This window comes from Silurus meridionalis, chromosome 10, assembly GCF_014805685.1.
Source record: "Silurus meridionalis isolate SWU-2019-XX chromosome 10, ASM1480568v1, whole genome shotgun sequence".
NCBI lineage: Eukaryota > Metazoa > Chordata > Actinopteri > Siluriformes > Siluridae > Silurus > Silurus meridionalis.
The window spans coordinates 3,432,590-3,454,781 of record NC_060893.1 but is presented as its reverse complement, the minus strand read 5'-3'; the positions used below and the strand labels follow the sequence as shown (position 1 = coordinate 3,454,781).

Sequence of the window (22,192 nt, the reverse complement as noted above, 5' to 3'; positions counted from 1 at the left end):
CAAAGTGTATGTGTGTGTGTGTGTGTGCGAAGGTGAAAAAACATTTGTTTTTCAAGATGCATTCACACCCACTTGTTTTAGACGAGTGTCTTGTTCTGTGATAAAATTAAAACTCATGACTTTGTGAGTGTGTGAGCGAGGCTCGTTCGTACACACTGTATATGAGCAGAGGAAGTAACAACTACAAAACCGGTTATTTTTAGGAGATTGTATACTTTTTTATGATGAGGAGAAATTTGGGTGCTACCAAAACACTGCATCTCTCACATGTCGGTTTTACTATGGATCGGTGACTCAACCGTTAAGGTTTTGTGTTACTGATCAGAATGTCGTGGGTTCAAATCACTGTTGGCGCACCAGGGGCGCCATATCATGGTTAATCCTGCATACTGACCTACCAACTACCCACCAGACTGGGATGTTCAAAGAAATACATTTCACAGTGCTGTTCTGTGACAAATAATGGACTCTGTCCGGGTGACTCCCGGTTGATCCTCAAACGTGTATTCCTGCTGACGTTTTCATGTACACGTGAGACACAAGCTGATCCAAATGAATATTTGTGCTAAACAAAAAATAATAAAAAATAAAAATGAAGGGGTTGTAATGTGATGCACAGAATAGTTTATCACCAGGCTCGGGGTGTGTGCGCGTGTGTTTTGGTTCATCGAATTACGTGCAATTTGAAACCGTATCGCAAGTGTTGAAGCGTTAGTTTCACTCTGATTCCGGATTAGAGAGAGAGAGAACTTTGAAATTTCATAGTACATGTACACAACAACAAAATGCAGCTTTGCATCAACCAGAAGTGCAAATAGTCGCAGTTGTGCAGATGAATAATATATAAGTAGACAAATGTACAGTGAGTTAATATAAAGACTCTGGGCGAAGAATAAGATAAATATATACATGCATATGAATTATATTAGTATTATTATTATTATTTTATTTCTAGGCTCCATGTGGTGGTTTCTTTCCTCTTTGTCTTCAGGAGACCTGTGGTCTATAGATGATTTTATATCATTATTGAAAGAAATATTGAGATGTTCCCAGTATATATGTGTTCAACTGATGTTTGTTTTTTTTAAAGGAAATTGAATTGAGTCTTTCATTCCTCTTGAGAGAGAGAGAGAGAGAGAGAGAGAGAGAGAGATTTCCTGATGCCTTCCTGTCCGGCAGACTGCAGTTATTGTCTGCTCTCGTTGTTTAAACCATGAACACACATTTCCTGTTGATCAATTTGCTGCATTGCATGACTGAACACGTGCATTAAATACCAGAGGGCTTACACACACACACACACACACACACACACACACACACACACACACACGCTTTATCTCACTCTGGCTTTTTGGACTGTTTCTATGCAACAAACTCGAAGGCAAAAACACACAAGAATTGGACAGTGAATGACTGCAAGAGTCCAAATGTGAGATGTTTGTCTCGACTAGAAGAACTTGTGTAAGACGGAAAACAGAAGCCTCATAGTTTGGGGTTGTTTTGAAGCATGGAAGGTTCCAGAAAGTGAAAGGAATCCTGAACCAACATGGCTCCCATTCCATACTCCAACAACTGCGGTTAATTGAAACCGTCTTCACTGTACAAGACGATGGAGCTCTTTAATGGTTATTTATAGAGCAAACAGTCGTCTGGAGTGATATCTATCGTGGAACGACCTGCTCAGTCACCGCACCTAAATCCTATTGAACTTCTCTGGGATGAACAAGAAATCTTGCTTAGAAAAGAAAAAAAAAATCAGTGCCGATTTCTGTGGAGGAGTTTTCTCACGCTTCACGTAAACAGACTCGCCCTGGAGCTGTGTAGCTGCACAAGTGTTTCACAACATCATTATAAAATGGAAAAACACCTGCATATACAGGATATAAAAAAAATACAATCTTGACTTACGGTGCAGGTGTTTTGAAACACGTTTCTCTGATTTCAACATTGAAATCTATGAACATTTGCATCACACACCTGCTCACTTTTTCATAGCTCGCTTGAGTTTCAGTTTCAGGATCTAAATACGCTACGCTCTTCTACCACCTGCGTTTCGCACCAAAACTGTACTGCATTTCTCCGTCAGGTTAATGAACAAATACAACATCCTGGGAGACGGAGGTTCCAATAGTGGAACCGTCAGGCTTAAGGGCTTAAGGTTTTAAATTCTAAAAACGTCTGCATGACCCCAATCACCACGTCAGCAGTGAGTTCATGGAGAGATTGACCTCTGCGCTTGTTTTACCGTCACTGTGCGTGACGTCTTTGGAAACCGGATACACGTTGTGACGTCTGGAGAAGTTGAACGTTCTGGTTGGTGTTCTTACTGGAGCTGCACATGCGTACAGAATTAGGCAGAATGAATAATACAGTCTCCCAGAGCTCTCGTGCTGTGAGAACGTTTTATTGTTGAGTGATCGATAACTAAAACATCGATCGCTTTTATATTCATGATGGTTTTAACGAGTTTGTACCAAAACACACGGTGACGAAGTTCAGCAAAACCTCATTCACCACTGAGGGACTGATGTGATTCTGTGGATTTCTTTTGCTCTCTGGATCGTTCTTTTTTGCTTTTCTTCCTTGGATTTCTCTCATTAATTCTTCTTTATTCTTTTCTTTTGTTCATTCTTTTCTTTTTCTTTCTTTCTTTGGATTTTTCTGGATTTCTCATTCATTCTTTTTTATTTTGTTTGTTTGTTTTCTTTCTGTGGATTTCTCTGGAATTCTCTTTTCTTGCCTGCTTTCTTTCGCTGGAATTATTTTTCTTTTTCTGGATTTCTTTCTTTCTGGATAGCTTGCTTTTCTGGATTTCTTTTGCAGGATTTTTTGATTGCTGGATTTTTTTTTGCTTTCTTTTGCTGGATTTCTTTCTTGCTTTCTTTTTTCTTTGAGAGAAATCCAAAGAAAGAAAGAAAGCATGAAAGAAAATAATGTAACGATTGGATTTCTCTCAATCATTACTTTTTATTTTCTTTCTTTCTTTTTCTCCTTTTTTTTTTCTTTGGATTTCTCTCATTCATTACATTATTTTCTTTCTTTATTGCTTATTTGGTTTCCTTCCTTCCATCCGTCCGCACCAGTTTCCTTTACACTTTCTGCACTATTTGACTCTTCGCCTTGCTTTCATTTCCCCATTTCACACCTGGTCCATTCTCATAAACGCTGCTACAGAGTTGGTAGGTCTTTTGTCTCCATCCACAGTCTCCATCTCTCACACCTCGAACGCCTCTGAGACTCTTTGTCACTCGGCCCAGCCTGTACCACGTCATCGCCTCTTCTAAAATGTCTGTAGACACAGTAGCTCCGTGAGATTTGTTTTATTGCTCTCGTTTGCATTGACGGCATCAACGCCCTCTTCTATTTATTTGTTTATTTATTTTATATATATATATATATATATTATACACCTGAGCAGTTTGTGGAAGAACCAGATATGGCTAGAAATGTCTGGTGTCCCTATATTTTGGACATCCGGTGTATAAGATGTGAAGCAAACAGGAGTGTCCTATATGCCTGACTTTCAGCCTCAGAATTTTGGGGAATTAAAAAGACTACAAAGACTATGCTAATGTTCTCACACCTCTCAGATCTACAGGTCGTCTACGGTCGTTTCTACATTTACGGCATTTGGCAGACGCTTCCTTATCCTTCTTTACATTTATCTGTTTTGTAGAGCTGAGCAGCTATTGGGGTTAAGGGCCCTGCTTAAGGGCCCAAGAGTGGCAGCTTTGTGTGGCTGAGATTTTAACTCATGACCTTTGTATCCAAAGTCCAGTGTCTTAATCACTAAGCTACCACCTCCCCAAACAGCTGCTTTCCACTATTATTATATCAGAGTTAGAATCACGAGGAACACTGATAAGACTGAAGTGAAACACACATACATCAGCAAATTTAGTGTGGACTAAACAAAGTGCGTGAAAACGAAGGCATTAGAAAACGACGGCATTGTTGGTAATCAACGTTATAAAGAGGCGGAAAGGAAATAAACGGCGGATACTTTTGGGTAAACGGTTGACCAGGAAAGTGTTGGAGCGTTTTTGTATTTATCCGAATTAGTGTAGACGTTTCCTATAAAAGAAAACCTCGGAAAACGGTTCCATAGGTTTTTAAAAATGTATGGTTTCTATAGTTAAAGCCCATACTCCGGGATTGAGGGGAAAGGCTTCACATAACCGACGACTAATAATAAATAATTTATAGAAGGTGTCTCGGGTGTCGGCGCCTAATGACCAGAAGATTTCCATCGCAGGAAAGTCTTCAGGACAGAAGAGTTTATGCTCACTGCAATCTACACTTTGGGGATTCAGCCTCATTTTCTGCTGTTTTAACATTGAGTTTGCTGCATGGTAACAACATTTTTAGGGTCAAGCAATCACACTGGGTGACTCTTAAATCCAAGATTAAAAGATAAACGGCGCATTGAACTCGTCTCATCCCTGGAATCCAGAGTGTTCTACTTTTCTAACATGGTGCAAGCTTATGACCAAATACCTTCACCACTGGGTCGCTCTTAAGGAATAAACTTATTAGGAACTTATACATTTTTATACAACTTTATCTCTCTAAAGCTTGTGTCAGACAAGGTCGATTGTTATAAGTGCTTCACAAATAAAAATGTATTGAATTGAAATACATAATTGTGAATTAAGCCCCAGTTTGACCTGATGATTTTTCTGGAACTGTGGAAGCAATTGGTCCGTTCTGAGCAGTGTATCAAATTTTACCATGGTCTTCCACGGACCCTCTATTAGGAAGAAAAAGATGGTCACACAATATCCATCAGGTCCCTACACACCTTTGGTGTTTGGGCCCCCCCCCCCCTAATAATAATCATAATAAATAGTCAGTCAGTTCCATGCATTATTTTTGTCAGAAATTTCAGTTTTCTTCTATACCTGTAATAAAGACCATGATGATGCGTTTATGGACGTTCTTGTTGGCACAACGCTGATGTTTACGGCTTTGCTTCATGAGTTTGCATGATTCAGAAGCAGATACCAGCTGTGAATGCAATGAAGCACTGGAATAATGATAGACCAGTTGATCTTTGGGTGTGTCTGAGTAAACGCACCGACGCTCAAAAAAAAACGCGACCGTAGACGTCTGTCCATCTGGACGTTCGCTGTGATTGTGTTCGTGTATTTTAGACAGCATGGCCCTTAAACCTCAGTGCTTCCTAACATCACTGGGATATGCACCCCTGGAACAGAAGGTTAAGGGCCTAGCTTAAGGGCCCAAGAGTGTCTGCCAGGCGATACCGGGGATTGAACCCCTGACTTTCCGATCAGTAAATCAGAGCCTTGACATTAATTTTTTAAACTTTTTTACTGTAATGTGCTTGTGACATGTATAAAGCAACTTTCTTTCATCTTTTGCTGGATTTCTCTGGATTTCTTTGTCTGTCTGTCTCATCTTTTGTTCTTTCTTTCTGTCTATCGGTCATCTTTTGGCTTTTTTCTGTCTGTTTGTCTGTTCGTTCTTTCTTTCTTTTTGTCTGTCTTTCTGGAGCTCCTGGTTTGTAGATTGCTCTGAGTAAAGCAAAAGGTCAAAGGTTGTGTAGTGCCACGTTCTGTCATTGTGCGTGTGTGAACTTGCATGTTTGTGTCGACTTTGCTCTTTATACTTGGTGAGCTCCAGCTCATCGTGCTCAGATAAGGCTGCGTAAACACCACATGTTGCTTTACATACCACTGATTTGTTATTGAAATCGTTCAGACATTTTTTTTTTTCCTCCCTCTGTAATCAAGCGATTGTCTGAAACTGAAATCAATACCCTGATGAGTAATTACGTCTTACTCTCTAATTTACACCAAACGTTCTTTTGTTGAAAGAGGTTGTACACGAGTTCTGGGTCAGATTAGAAAAATTCTTAGATTTGCTGCGTGTGTGCGTGTGTGTGTGTGTGTCTCGGTGTGCATGTGAATATGAGCCGGATGCTAATTCAGTGTGTTTATCCCACTATGTTCGCTGATCACACTCCAGCTTTGTACATTCTGAGCAGATTGGTGTTTAGTGTTCGGTGGATGGAAGCCAATTTTCCCAGCATGAACGTGGCTTTCTGGAAACTGGTCTTCTGATGTTTTGCAACACTACATGAGGACCTGATGAGTCGGGATTCTGTTTTCTTTTCTTTTTTTTTTTTTTAATACCTATATCCACCACCATTGTTACTATGTCTACATACTACTCTAAAGTCTATGGATCTATAGACCACTGGTTAAACATCTCCTGCCATAAGAATGAGCCCTACAGTTAATGTGATGGACATTGCTGGTACGAGTTTCCCAGCGAGGACAAAGTGACTTAGTCCTAGTGGCTTTTGTATACGACTTAGTCAGCAGACACACACACGGTCTGAGTCACCGTTTAATGAAAGGCTGTACAAACATGTTCATAAGTACAAATGATTCATTCATATATACAGAATCTTGCAAAAGTGAGTACACCACTCATATTTCAGCAACCATTTTAGTAAATCTTCTCAAGGGACAATAATATAGAAATAAAACTTTGATATATTTTAGAGTAGTCAATGTGCAGCTTGTAGCAGTATAGATTTACTGTCCTCTGAAAATAACTTAACATACAGCCATTATTGACCATTTCATCTCTTTTATATGTATTTATTTATATTTTGAATAAAAATGGTCAAACAGAAATGCATGCTGCATTAATAAAATCAGTGCTGTGAAAATGAATTTGCGTTAACGCGTTAATTTCGACACACACACACACACATACACTCACCTTGACTGTTGATTTCTGTAAATCTGCTTTGAGACAATGTCTGTTGTGAAAAGCGCTATACAAATAAACTTGACTTGACTTGACACACACATACAGACGCCACTAACCTTACGAACAAGTTACATTCCGAACAACCGTGCCATTAATTTATTCGCAAGTTGTTACTGTGTTTGCTATTGACTACGCATATCTCCTAATGATGTAAGAGCTATAAATACTATTAAATAAACAATACAATTTACCGAGCATCATGTAGACTTGTGTCTAGCGATGTGATGGAATTCACAACTATTACAATGCAGTGCGACCCGATTTCAATTCAACACGATGCGTTTCAATGCAACAGAGAGTTCGATTTTATTTCTTTGGTTCAGACAGACAGCAGATCATCCATTTACTTAAGTGCCTACTGACTTCTAACGCATGGTCCTTTCATAAACAGGCCTTTGTAGTGCAAAAAAAAGAGAAAAGATAAAAATAAAGCCAGACGTTCTTTTCCTGTTCTGTCTGCAGGAAGATGCAGCTCTACCTCTGCCATGTTAATCTGTATTCTATGTGAGACTCGGCCTCCATAGTGTTGTGATGCATCATATTCACTTAGCAGCAGTGGTGATAAGAGAACGCACTCAAGAAACAATTGATCGTAGAGAAATTAATCAACATATTTATTAAATATTGGTCACAAATTATTGGTAAAAAAAATTAATTATAGTGTATCTACTAATAATTACAGTGGAACCCGGTTATGTCGATGTCCTAGGGGGTTGCCAAAAAGCATCGAGATAACCGATGATCGAGAATCAATATGGCGGCAATATATTAACGTGCTTGAAATTTCTTTATGTACATGATGTGCGTTAATAAATGAGAATGTGCATGCACGTGTTTTTGGAGGTTTTTTTTACACAACAGCGTTGCCGCGATTTGTTTGATGAAGGCATGCTATAAAAATACATACATGTTTGTTAACTGTCAGGAATCCACCTGCCACGCCCCTACGGCCCCCTTCAGCGTGTCAGGTGCTTTCTTGGCCGCTTTCTCTGAAGCTCCCGGCTTCAATCGCGCACATATGGTGGTCGTTTAGCATCATCACCAGCTCCTATTTAAACTTCCACACTCTCACCATCCGTTATTATTGGTATATGTTGGTTCACGGCGGTCGTTGTTATCGCACATGCGTATCCCGATACGTGTCTTCCCACCGGCACTCTCTCAATGGCTGCGCTTTTCTTCCCAATGCGCATCGCGGATTCCCCCGCGCCGCGCCCCTACCAAGCGCAGCTTTCGCCTCCCGTTCATCACATAACATTTAACAACAAAATGCATATGTGCACTAACTAACAGCAGAGATTCACCAGTATACAATACAACACCTGTAACATCTGTAAGGCTGGATTTTTCCGCAACTTTCGCGAGTTCTTCTGCGGCTGCACAGTGCCGATCGACATAACTGACGCTAAATGGCAAATTTTTCCCCCCTTGTGCTCGAGATATTAGGGTTCGGCGACATAAAAAAGTCGACATAACCGATAAAAAATGCTTAGACAAAGCGAGAATTTGGCGGTTCCACTTCAAAAACGTCGACTTAATAGGGTTGTCGAGTTAACCGAGGTCGAGATAAGTGGGTTCCACTGTATATGATGATAATTTTTTTTTTTTTTTTTTTTTTTACAGACGCAAAAGACACATTGTGATACAAATACACAACTTGTGTATGTGTGTGTATATATCATGCATGTCAGTTTCCTGAAGATGTGTTTATGAACCTCTCATCACCATTCCCCCAAAAAGTCTTCTTAAACTGCTTGTCCATGTCCATCCCACATTAACACTTCACTCACCAGCTAAAGCTTAGCAACGTCATGCTTCCATTTTCTTTTTTGTTTTAATACTCACACTCATGTCGACTTGTTTTTAATGCACTAGATTCATGTGTTCGGTTTTGCTTCTTCATCCGTGTTTGGTTTGACGTGCATTTTTTTTGTTTTTGTTTGTCTGCTTTTGCTTCATCTCAGCTTTGTACCAGTGGCTCGAGGCTGAACGTCAGGGCAGAGACCCAGATGCAGTGACAGCAGGTAACCACCACCATCATCATCACCATCGTTAACCTACACTACTAATCCATTAATCTCCTAACTTCTCTTTAACCCCTTTCTAATCTTGTTTTTATTTTTTAAAGTGAAGTAATTCTGCTCTCGTTTTATGTTGCATTCACACCAGCGAGCGTGCATCTTTCACTGTGTACTGCAAATTTGATGAGATGAATGACAAATGCTACAAACAAACTGTCATTCATCCTTTCACATGTGAAATATTCGTCTTTTTTTCGAACCTGTTAAATACAGTTAAATATGTGAAGAGAAATAATGAAGAAACCAAAAGCTAGGAAGCAGCAGCGATCGCTGTTGTCTTTGAGTGTTTACAGTTATCTTAGTTCTGCTAACGCAGCTAATAGCTAGCTAATACAAAGCCAACAATCCATGTACACCAAATAACCAAGAACTTTCCTATTGACTATTGTATAGTTTAAATTCTGAAATTTGTGATTAACTAGTAAAAGATGGAAGTTCATCCAGGTTTCTTTTCTGTCTGTAGGCCCAGTGGGTGTTTGATTATAGATTAGCTAGGATTGCTAATCTGATACATGCGAATACCCAGTACAGCATTATAAAGATGGATAAATTAGATACTTTGGTAAATCTTGTGCTTCAGGTTATGTTTTTGGGGCAGATTTTCCTGCTAAATTGCAAGTGTAAACGCAACGGTAGTCTCTATTGTTCCACCTCTCCTTCCCTCTTTTCCTACACTTCCTAAATGAGGTGCGGCGTTCAAATCTGGGTCATTACTGCTCCAGTCTTGTTTCTGTAAACCTGCTCATGCTTCTGCTGCATATTTACCTTCTGTTTCTTTTTCCTTTCTTCTACGTGTATATACAATAGTAGAAACACATATGGTTACATGTTTCTAATGACCTATGTAGAGCTTGGTTGCCAGATTTTTGCCCACAATGAACAGGTTTTTTTTGGGTTGTTCTTTCTGTCTTTGTCTCTCTATCGATGTCTTCTTCTTCTTCTTCCTCTTTTGTCTGCTTCCGTTAAGGGTTGCCACTGCGGTTTATCTGTCTCCATACCACCCTGTCCTCTTCATCTTCATCTTTTAAACCAACTACCTGCATGTCTTCCCTCACCACATCCATAAACCTCCTTGGTCTTTCTCTTTTTCTCCTTCCTGGTGGCTCCATCCGCAGCATTCTTCTTCCTCTTCAGACTCTTCTCCACCTGCTCCCTACTTTCATTACAAATCATCCGCAAACATCCATGGAGACTCCTGTCTGACCTCATCCGTCAGCCTGTCTATCACCACTGCAAACAGGAAAGGGCTCTGAGCCGATCCTTGATGCAATTCAACCTCCACCTTGAACCAGTTTGTCGTTCCTACTGCACACTTCACTGTTGTCACACTGTTCTCATACATGTCCTGCACCACCCTCACATACTTCTCTGACACACCAGACTTCCTCAAACAATACCACAACTCCTCTCCCCACCCTGTCGTGCGCTTTCTCTAAATCCACAAACACACAATGCATCTCCTTCTGACCTTCTCAATCAACATTCTCAAAGCAATAGTGCATCTATATGCTCTTCCTCGGCATGAAACCATACTATAGCTCACAGATGGTCACCTCTTCTCTCAGCCTGGCTTCCACTACTCTTTTCCATAACTTTATGGTGTGACTGATTAACTTAATTCTCCTGTAGTTTCTGCAGGTCTGAACATCTCGCTTATTCCTTAAAATTGATACCAGCACACTCCCTCTCTATTCCTCAGGCATCCTCTCACCTTTCAGAATTCTGTTTAACAATCTTGTCATCTCTCCTAAACATCTCCACGCTTCTACTGGTATGTTATCTGGGCCAACTTACTTTCCAGTCTTCATCCTCTTAATCGCTGCTCTCACTTCCTCTTTATAAATTATATCCTTTTCCTGCTTCACCATCTCCACACCATCCAACCTTTCTCTCTCTCTCTCATTTTCCTCGTTCATCAGCTGCTCAAAATACTCCCTTCATCTTCTCAACAGACTCTTCTCACTAGTTAACACATTTCCATCTGCATCCTTTATTGCTCTAACTTGCAGCACATCCTTCCCAGCTCAGTTCCTCTGCCTGGCTAATCGCTACAAATCCTTTTCTCCTTCCTTAGTGTCCAACTTCTCATATGCCTTTTCCTTGGCTTTCGCCACATCCCTCTTCACCTGCTGCCGCATCTCCTTGTACTCCTGCCTACTTTTCTCGTCTCTCTGCTGATCTCAATTCTGTTTTGCCAACCTCTGTCTCCTTATGCTTTCCTGCACTTCCTCATTCCACCACCATGTCTCTTTGTCTTCCTTTCTTTTACCAGATGTGACACCAAGTACCTTCCTAGCTGTCTCCTTTATCATTTCTGCAGTAGTTGCCCAATCATCCATCACCTCATCACCACCCATATCCGACCCCTTCTCTGAACCTTACACTACAGTCCTCCTCCTTTAGTTTCCCCCATCTGCCCCAATCACCAATCGTTCATTCCTAGGTACACTCTCCACCACGTCATCTAACTCACTCCACTTTTCCTTCTCCTCCATCACACTTATCATCAACCTATCAGAAACTCTCTTCATGTCCACTACACTCTTACTGTACTCTTCCTTCTGGATCACCCCTACACTATTTCTCTTTCTATCCACACAATGGTAAAACAGCTAAAAGCCACCTCCAATGTTGATGGCCTTACTCCTCTTACACTTGGTCTCTTAAACACACAGAATGTCTACCCTTCTCCGATCCATTATATCAGCTAACTCTGAGTGCCAACATTTAAAGTGCCCACCCAAACCTCCTCTCTCTTTCACTTCTGTTTTCCCTGCTGTCTCTGTAGACATCTTTCTCTTCTCCTTCTCCTCCTTTAGCCAACAGTAACAGTAGCTTCTATAAGAGCTCTGGAGCATGACCAGAAACCCTCGACAGATCACTCTTCTTTTTATTTATTTATTTTTTTTATGTTCCGGAAATTCCCTCTGTTCTTCTTAGCACCATTTCCAATTTGATCTTCTCATTTTGTCCAGTCTGCTCTTTTTTTTTTGGTGTTTTTGTGTCTCTTTCCATTTCATTCAAACTAATGAACTCCTCTACTTTGTGCAACATCAAATATACTAGGGGTCCCCGAACACGGCCCCTACGCCCCCGCAATTGGAACGGCCCTTTGAACCATGCCAGAGTCATATTTTGAAAATGTAATGTTAAATATATGCTTTACTCATATCATACCTGTATTGGTTAATAAAGGTTGGCTTTCATAATAATATTAGTTATTAATAGAGGTAAAGGCACTGATATTTGATTGCTTGAACTATTGGCTTTCGGCAAAAATCCATAACGATGGTTTTTCCGGGTTCTGCTGTCATTATGAGACCGGCCTCTATATTATATAATTAATAAATTGTAAATAATAAATAAAATTATATTTATTAATGAATATATTCATATTTATTTCATTTAGCACATTTCCATGATTCAGTACTGTTTACATTTTTTAAATAAACTCCAGTACTATTTTACATGGAGTGATATATTTGTTTTTTTTATCAGTTGATTAATCAGTTATAGGCTAATACGATTTGACCTAGCTAGCTGTATAATTAGTTAAACCTCTAGTTATTAACGTAGCCAAATTATTTGCTAGATTCACCCACCAACCATAAGGAAGTAAATGTTTTGATTTCAATAGCAATGAATATGAAAAAATTTCATTATGATAGTAATAATGCTCTTTTAACAGGCAATATATATGTCTCTTGAAAAGTAAAGCTCATTTGTCTGTACGGTGCCGAACAATGTAATAAACTAATCTAGAATTAGGAAGTAAAATAATTTAAAATCATCATAAAACCTCCCAATAATACTGGTAGACACTCCAGCCCATTTCATTTTCTGTTATGGACCGACCTGCTCTTCATTAAAGTAAGAAAATATTTAGAGGCCCTCACAGAAAAAAGTTTGGGGACCCCTGCAATACACAGTCTATTCCTACCAAAGGTCCATAGAAACGATTGCATAATGATGAACAAGTGTATGAACTGAAATTATGTGAGTATTTTAGAATAATTATACTCTAGAAACAAGCTTCTGTATTATCTAATTATTTTTCATATGCACATGCTCAGTTTCTCATATACAGCTCATTTGCATTGACTCCACCCTAATTTATGCGGGCATTAAACCACTGGCTTCGAAAGTCCCTCCTCTTATCCGAAGGTCTGAAAAGAACTGAATCATTCTAGTCGATATTCCAGACACTTTAGGACTGTTTAGCACAGTGATTGAGAAGGTAATTCCCCATCTTCCACTTATCTTAATTTTTCTCCCCCCACCTTTCTAGGTGAGAACTTTGACCAGAGTCCCCTCAAACGGACCTTCAAATCCAAAGTGCTGGCTCACTACCCCGAGAGCGTCGACTGCAACCCGTTTGACCAGGATGCCGTCAACATGGTGGGTAAATTGTGCCGTACCAAATGTATCCCATAATGCTTTGCATTCAGTTTAACCAGGACGACAACTTAGGACATTGATCAGAGCTTCAGTGTAGGAGTTAAGCAGGATTTGGAAATGTCAACATGTTGCAGAGATACACTGTATGGTCAAAAGTTAGTATTTTTTTGTTTGGTTTGTGCTTCTTTTTGAACGTCCCATTCTACATTTTGTCTCCATCTGCTGTTATAATAAGCTAAACTCTCCTGGGAAGATGTTCCACTAGATTTTGTGGAGATTTGTCAAGATTCATTGTGATACATGGGTTTTAGTAAAGTCAGGTAGTGATGTTGGTGAGGAGGACTGGGATGCAGTCATAAGAGCTCTATAGCAGAAGATCTTCCACTCCAACCAATGGAAAGCAGATCTTCTTCATGGAGCAGGCGTTCTGCACAGGGGCATCATTGTGCTGGAGCAGGTTTGGATCTCCTCGTTTAAGTGAACTCATCCTATATTATTGTGTGTCTCCAACTTTTTGATGAAGAACCACATATGGCTGGAAATGTCAGGTGTTTTAATACTTTTGTCCTTATATTTCATGTCCAAGTTTATGAAACAGTTTCAGACTTTCAGAATAGTTGTACCAAGCTGACATCTAAGTGTGTCATAATGATCAAGTGTGTTGCAAAATTTGGAAAATTACCAGGAATTTATTTGAATTAATTAGAAATTTATGGGGATTTATATAAACTTTATCATATACAAACAAAATTTTGTTTGGTCATAAGCTGACATGGATGCAAACTAATTCAGATAAAAAAAAAAAAAATGACATGATTGTAAGTAGAACAATTTTAAATACAATATATGGACAAAAGTATTGGGACAACTGACTTTCTCAGCCGTATGTGGTTCTTTCCCAAAATGTTTTTGCAAAACTTCAAGGCATACAATTGTGTTGGATGTCTTTGGCTGCAGTTGCATGAAATCTTCCTTTCACTTGAACCAGGAGACCCAAACCTGTTCCAACATGACAATGCCCCTATGCACAAAGCAAACCCCCATGAAGATCTGCTTTGCATTTGTTTTTAGTGGAAGATCTCCTGCTATAGAGATCCAACCCTTCTAAACATGAATGAATGTGAACACCCCAGGCCTCCTCACCTCACCAACCTCAGGACCTGACTTTATTAACACTCTTGTGGCTGAATGAATTCTTCACAAATCTTCAAAAACACACTCTAAAATCTAGCAGAACATCTTCCCAGAAGATTGAAGGGAATTCTAAGAGTAAATTAGGACTAAATGTTGAATGCGATGCTCAAAAGGCACATACAATACTGATGACCTGGTGTCTGGATACTTTTGGCAATATAGTGTGTTGTTTTTTTTTTTTTTTTTTTTTTTTTTTTTTTTTTGTTTGTTTTTTCCCCTTCCCTGTTCATTCCTATAGAAGGTTTCTAGTCTTGAAAATCCCTATAATTTTACAACCCTAGTCATGATAAATGTCTCGTCTCTAGCTATATTAAGTTACATTAATCAGTTCCTTTGGATATGAAGTCCTTCTTTCCAGTTTTCATGAACTCCGCTACAGCTAAACACCAGTCTGGAGATGACTCATATTCAGAATAATATTACATAATTATCCAGCGACGTGAATTGTGTATGTCCGCTCACTCTCAGCTTTTAAAAGTCCGTGTTTATGTGTTCAATAAGACGACGCTAAAGTGCACATTCCCGATCTTTACGCGTCACCTATAAACCCATGCTCTCCGTCGAGAGAGCCTCAGAGTCTGAGTGAGGGCTCGCTTTACTGCCGAACGTCACGGGACTCCCTGACCTGCTGCAAGGTTGTTTTTTCCATAAGCAACATAGACAAAAGCCTGATGCTGCTGATGAAGGCATTAATTATTCAGGCTTTTCTCTGTGCTTAGGTCAGCACTGAGAACACAACACCTGAACAGAGTGCTGATGTTTCTCCGTAAGTGACGTCAGAACACCAGGAAAGATCTGAACCAGTTTTTGTGTTTCTTGTACATTTAATCTACTGGGCTGGAGAGCATCTCTCTCTCTCTCTCTCCTTTTTTTTTTATCTCTTTCCAGACCTCTAAAGTGTCTGTTACACTTTAAATTTTCATTTAATGTTCAGATGTGTACATGGAGACACAAGCAGAAAAGCACATATTTTATTTATTTATATACTGTATGTGTATATATATATATATATATATATATATATATATATATATATATATATATATATATATATATATATATATATATACACACACACACAGTACAGACCAAAAGTTTGGACACACCTTCTCATTCAAAGAGTTTTTTTTTTTATTTTCATGACTATGAAAATTGTAGATTCACACTGAAGGCATCAAAACTATGAATTAACACATGTGGAATTATATACATAACAAAAAGTGTGAAACAACTGAAAAATGTCATATTCTAGGTTCTTCAAAGTAGCCACCTTTTGCTTTGATTACTGCTTTGCACACTCTTGGCATTCTCTTGATGAGCTTCAAGAGGTAGTCACCTGAAATGGTCTTCCAACAGTCTTGAAGGAGTTCCCCGAGAGATGCTTGGCACTTGTTGGCCCTTTTGCCTTCACTCTGCGGTCCAGCTCACCCCTAAACCATCTCGATTGGGTTCAGGTCTGGTGACTGTGGAGGCCAGGTCATCTGGCGCAGCACCCCATCACTCTCCTTCTTGGTCAAATAGCCCTTGATGCCTTCAGTGTGACTCTACAATTTTCATAGTCATGAAAATAAAGAAAACTCTTTGAATGAGAAGGTGTGTCCAAACTTTTGGTCTGTACTGTATATGTATGTGTGTGTGTGTGTGTGTAGGTGTGTGTGTGTGTGTGTGTGTGTGTGTATGTGTATATATATATATATATATATATATATATATATATATATATATATATATATATATATATATATATATATATATATATATAAAAATACCCACCGATTCGCATGAGGTGTGGGATCAATTTTAAAAAGTGTGCATCGGATACAAGTTCTTAACATATTTGCGTCGTTAGAACACGATTTATTTCAATATATTAATTATTAGTTAGTGTGCTGTTCCTATATTAGTTAGAAAGTGACTAATATTTTCTGAACAATATTTGATCTTAGTTTCACAAGAACGCGTTCTCTCAGCACCACTGCTGCTTCGCGAATATGACATATCACAACCCTACGGAGACCGAGGCGTGTTCTGAGAGTCCCATAGAATACAGATTAACATGGCAGAGGTAGAGCTGTAACTTCCTGGAGACAGAACAGGGAAAGGTTTTAATTCTATCTTTTTTTTTTTGCACTACAAAGACGTGTTTGTGAAAGGGCCATGCGTTAGAAGTTATGTAAATTAGGGATGTCAACGATTAATCGATGATCGATTAATTGTCGATAAATATTTTAATCGATAAACCTTATCGACGGTCGATTACGCATGATCACCATTAACGTGCATAGTTTGAGACGTAGGCAGCTAGCTGGTTTGCCAACCGCCAAAAGAGGACGACGCCCGCGGCTTATGCCAAAACATGTAAAGTACAGCAGTTGTGAAGGAAAATGAAGCGAGCACGCAAGAGTTTTGTTTGGGATCATTTTATTTCAAATGGTGATAATGTTAATTGCAAACATTGTGCCTGTGTTTTAAAATATAATACATCAACGAGCACCATGATATATTTGAAAAAAGTGCATCCAGCGGTTTCCGGGACAGGATTTGATTCGACACAGCCAACGATAACCTCCATTGTAGCCGGGAAAAAGGTAGGAACTCAGAAGGCAGAAGAAATAACAGAACGACTGTGCAAAATGATTGCAAATGACATGTTGCCTATAAGCGTCACCGTAACAAAAACTTGCTGACATGGACGCACGCCGCCACGATTTCCGCTCTATGGAAGTGCGCCCACTCAGTCGCTAACCGCCCGAGCAAGCGATCCGTTAATATTCCGCTGACGCTCGCCGTAAACCAGTTCCAGCTCCGACATAAAGTTTTTCTAGTAGGCCTAATTGTTTACTGTTTGTACCAAAATTCTTTTATAATTGTCTAAAATTATGCATGCTGATAAATAGCAATTATTATGTTTCCAAACTAATTTCTTTAATTCTTCTTAATTGTATTAATTAAAATGTATTAAGTATATTAATCTATCCTTAGCAAACATTCCTAAAATGCAAAAACTGAAAAAGTGTATTTGATTTTCATTCACTTTATTTCCGTGAAAATAGCTGCCGTTGTTGTTCAATAGAATATTCAAAATAGGCTCATTAAAACACAAACGCACACACTCACACGAGATGAAATGTGCGTAGATCTTTACAAAATACACATGGATTATAAAGCATGTGAAAAGCACACACAAGATAAAATGCACTTAGAACGCTTGGATTATGAACTGGGTTGAGCGAGCGGAGTGGAATCTTCAGAAAGGCACTCTTAAGGAAATATTAGCACTCCGCTTCGCTCAGCTCATATGCCAGAGTGCATCTGAGACTGCGTTATATTAGTCATTGTATTTGAATTAAATAATTATATGAAATGATCAATCGATTCATTTTATAATCCTACTAGCCTTTTATTTACAGTAAAAACCCTTTCCTTTGTGGGAGGACGCTTGGGTTTTTAGTGTCATTGCACAACAATTCATGCGATAACTACTGTAGACGCATCTTGCAGTATGAAGGTTAACGATTAATCGATTAATTGATCGTTAATTTAAACGACGATCGATCATGAGAATTTGTCGAAATTGACATCCCTAATGTAAATTGATGATTTGTTGACTGTCTGAACCAAAAAACTAAAAGTGAACTATCTGTACCATACTGAATTGCATAATCATATTTTTCCCATGGAATCGAAATTGAATCACTTCATTGTAATAGGGGTAAATCGTACCGTATCACATCGCATCGGTAGCTGTTTCATATATAATGTACCCAAAAACACATGCTTTCTCTATATGGCCAAAAAGTGAACACATTTGGTGTATCCTTTGAGTGTATTTGGGCATTGGTCATCTGGTGTATGTGTGTTTTCGGTTATCTATTTATGTTATGTTGTTCCATGTCCCCATCCCTCTCTCTCTCTCTTTCTCACTCACTCTCTCTCTCTCTCACTTACTCTCCAGCTCTGCATGCCGAAAGGCCTGTCGTTCCGCACTCAGAAGGACCCCCTGACTCCGAAGTTCCACTCGTTCCTCATCACGCGTGAGGATGGCTCGCGCACCTACGGGTTCGTCCACACCTTCTACGAGGAGGTGACCAGCACTCAGATCCGCTCAGCCATGCAGACTTTGCACCAGATGCACCACGCAGAGCACGCCTCGTCCCACACCTGCCCTTCATCATCATCTTCGTCCTCGTCCTCCTCCTCGAGCATGGACTCGTTAACCAGCAGCTCAGACGAAACCGAGTCTCTGTCGTGTTCAGTGCGTCCGAGCTGTTGTAACTCGTCAAGCTACAACGCCGAACAGGACACGCTGTACGTCTCAAAAGCACTGTGTCTGATCACGCCCATGCCCTTCATGCACGCGTGTCGCCGCTTCCTGTCGCAGCTGCACAGAGCCGTCGCAGCCCAGCAACCCCCGCCCCTGCCGTTAGAAAGCTACGTACACAACGTGCTGTATGAAGTCCCGCTTCCGCCCCCAGGACGGTCCTTAAAGTTCCACGGTGTCTACGAGCCCATCGTGTGCCAGCGGCCCGGACCGGCCGAGCTCCCGCTCGCGGATTTTCCTCTGGGTGAGACTTTTCGGCTGCTGGGCGTCGAGAACCTGGTGCAGCTCTTCACCTGCGTCCTGCTCGAGATGCAGGTTCTGCTTTACTCGCAAGGTGAGAGTCAAATAAATAAAAAGCAAAGGTCGTTTTTAAATAGATATTCCATGATTTCACAGCAGCTGGGTTGGGTTATGCTTCAGGAAAAGCCACAAACACAACTCATTTAGGCTTTAGAAGAAATGTAGTGAAATGAAGATGTTTATGGATACAGACTGTTACGAAGGAAATTTGAAGGTCTGAGTAGCTCTGGATCTGCAGCATTAATTTAATTGTGGCTGATTAGCTAATCGTCATATCAGTTAACTAAGGATCAAATTTTATAGTTAGTAAAATTTGCCTAATTTATATTGCTTTAACAAAGAAACTTCTTAATAAATCGTTCGTAATGGACAATAATATTACAGATTTCCACGTGTGTTTGTGTATACCGTATGACCATGTGACATTACCACGTCTACGATTTAATCAGCAAGTTAGAATAAAGAGCACATGTAAAATTCTGCAGGAAACTGGCCAAATCTGCCACAGACACATTTGACATGATACATTTGACATACGCCGATGCTGAAGCGAGTCATTCGAGGTGTCTTGAGCGGCATGCATGCTTCAAGAACAGAAGAAGACCACTGAAAGACATCGAGAGATCGGATCGTTCAACGTGCTTAACCCCCAAAAATTTCACAACCATTAGGTAACTAGTGCATGATGATCGTCGGTGAACAATTCATATTATCTTACTTCCACATGCCCTTCTGACCTGCAAACTTCCCGAAGATAAAGATCCAGCTCAAAGGTCGCCGTTTTGACACCATTGCAAAGATCCAACACTAATAGGTGCTTGACATGTTTAGAAAAGAAGATCAGGACATGTTTTAAAAGTGGCAGGAACACTGGGGGTATTGACTATTTTTTGAAGATGATGGTGTGTAAACATAGATAAATAAAGTACTTTCTTGTAAACAGAGCTCGTCTCAAAACCTTTTGATAACACCACTTATTTGGCCAGTCATTGCTGGCTAGTTCACTGTTTAGCATCATCTAGCCACTGACAGGAAGACAAACCACAATCTGACCAAAACAAAGTGACACCATTTGATCATGTTTGTTTGGCTGGCTAGCACTCATCATCTTTCAGTGATAATGATGATAGCAAAAATATTCTCATTATTATTATTTTTAACATCTTGACTGGTATTGGTTGATTCTTGACTCAGATAATCACGTGTAGATGTCAGGTTGCAAGGTTGCAGCAGAATTGTGCTAACCTATCTGTTGGCATGTCTTGCTGTCTAAACCACTTCCTTTGAGAAAATGCTTTCTAAAGTTAGCTTAGTGTTAGCTTGATATTAACTTGCAGTGCAAGTGTTAGGAAAAAAAATGCTTCCACTTTATTTCTATTGAAAATCCTCCCTTAGCATGATGAATAGCTTTACACATGCAACATCTGGACAGTTTGTTTCTCCAAAGGTTTAGCTGTACTTTTCCATGCCTCAAAGATGTTCTTCACTAGTTGGAGATTTCTTGTTCATCCCAGAGCAGTGTAATAATACTTGGGTGCGGTGACTGGGCAGGTAATCCCATGATGGATAACACTCAGGACGAAAAAGATGGAACTCTCTAGATGAAATTCAATGGTGTTGAAGTATGAAATGGGAGCCCTATTGGTTTCCTTTGACTTTCTGGAATCTTCCCTGCCAAAACAAACCTCAAACCATTACCCTTCCACCTACATGTGTGATTGTGGGGGTGAGGCAGTCTGATCTTCTGTTCTCCGTCTTACACAAGTTCTTCTGGTAGAGACAGAAATGTCCCATTTCAGAATTTACTTCCATTCATTCACTGTTTGGTTCTTATGGGTTTTTAACTTTTTTCCAAGTTTGTTGCATAGAAACAAAAGAAAACGTGTATTAAAAACCATAAAAGACGCCACACTTTTCATTCATTTCTATTACATTTAATTAAATTATATCCTGCTGTACTGGATATTTAAATATGAAGCTCTAAAAGAGGGGTCACCAACCTTTTTGAAACGGAGAGCTACTTCTTGGGTACCGATTAATTTGAAGGGCTACCAGTTTAATACACACAGTTTTCAGTTTGACCTAAAATAACAAATTTGCTCAATTTACCCTTTATTATATGTTATTATTAATAATTAATGATATTCATCTATGTGAAGACACTGATCATGTTAATGATTTCTCATAATAATTATCAACAATGATTTAACAAAGTAGGAAACGGCTATTTTTAGAAAAGGCCCGTGGGCTACTCATGTGGTCCTTGCGGGCACCATGTTGGTGACCCCTGATCTAGATGCTGGAATATGTCATTTTTATTTATTGAATAGTGTTCCGTCGAATTGTTTAGATGCTGAGACGTTGTGTGTGTGTTTTGTAGATTATCAGAAGCTGATGGTGGTAGCAGAGGGGATCACCACGCTCCTCTTTCCATTCCAGTGGCAGCATGTGTATGTCCCCATCCTCCCTGCATCCCTGCTGCACTTCCTGGATGCCCCTGTTCCCTACGTCATGGGCTTGCAGTCGAAAGAGGGCACGGACCGCTCCAAACTTGAACTGCCTCAAGAGGTGACTCTGCTACACTACTCTACAGTGATGTCACATTGTTCAGTACAGACATGCATTCTGCTCCTTTCCCTTTAGTTTCCACTGTGTAGAAGGGTTTTTGTCTGGAAAAACTACACAATGTATGGAATAAAGAATGATGTCATTTATACAACTGAGCGGGTGAGGGTTAAGGGCTTTGCTCCAGGGCCCAAAAGTGGCATTTTGGTGTGGCTGGGATTTGAACGCACAACCTTTGGATCAACATTCCAATGCTTCAACCATTAAACTACCACATCCCCACCTCTAACTTATGTTAGAGCCACATTTAAGAGTGTAGCTCAGTGGTTAAGGCATTTGATTGGAAGGTCACAAGTTCAAATCCTAGCACCACCAAGCTGCCACTGTTGGGCCCATGAGCAATGCCCTTAACCCTCAAGTCGCTCTGGATAACGGCATCTACCAAACAGCATAAATATGGATGTAAAAATTCAATACAAGTCACACGTAAATCAAGCATCTACATTCTGTGTGTTTAATTTTTCAT

At 39.8% G+C, this 22,192-nt stretch overlaps 1 protein-coding gene across 1 annotated transcript in view; it reads left to right on the top strand.

Moving 5' to 3' along the window:
• dennd5b (DENN/MADD domain containing 5B) overlaps nucleotides 1-22,192 on the top strand; it is a 44,536-nt gene that overhangs the window by 2,453 nt on the left and 19,891 nt on the right. Inside the window, 4 exon segments of the mRNA XM_046859171.1 lie at nucleotides 8,772-8,831; nucleotides 13,177-13,286; nucleotides 18,436-19,135; nucleotides 21,482-21,669. Of these exon segments, the coding sequence (XP_046715127.1) occupies nucleotides 8,772-8,831; nucleotides 13,177-13,286; nucleotides 18,436-19,135; nucleotides 21,482-21,669 (1,058 nt within the window).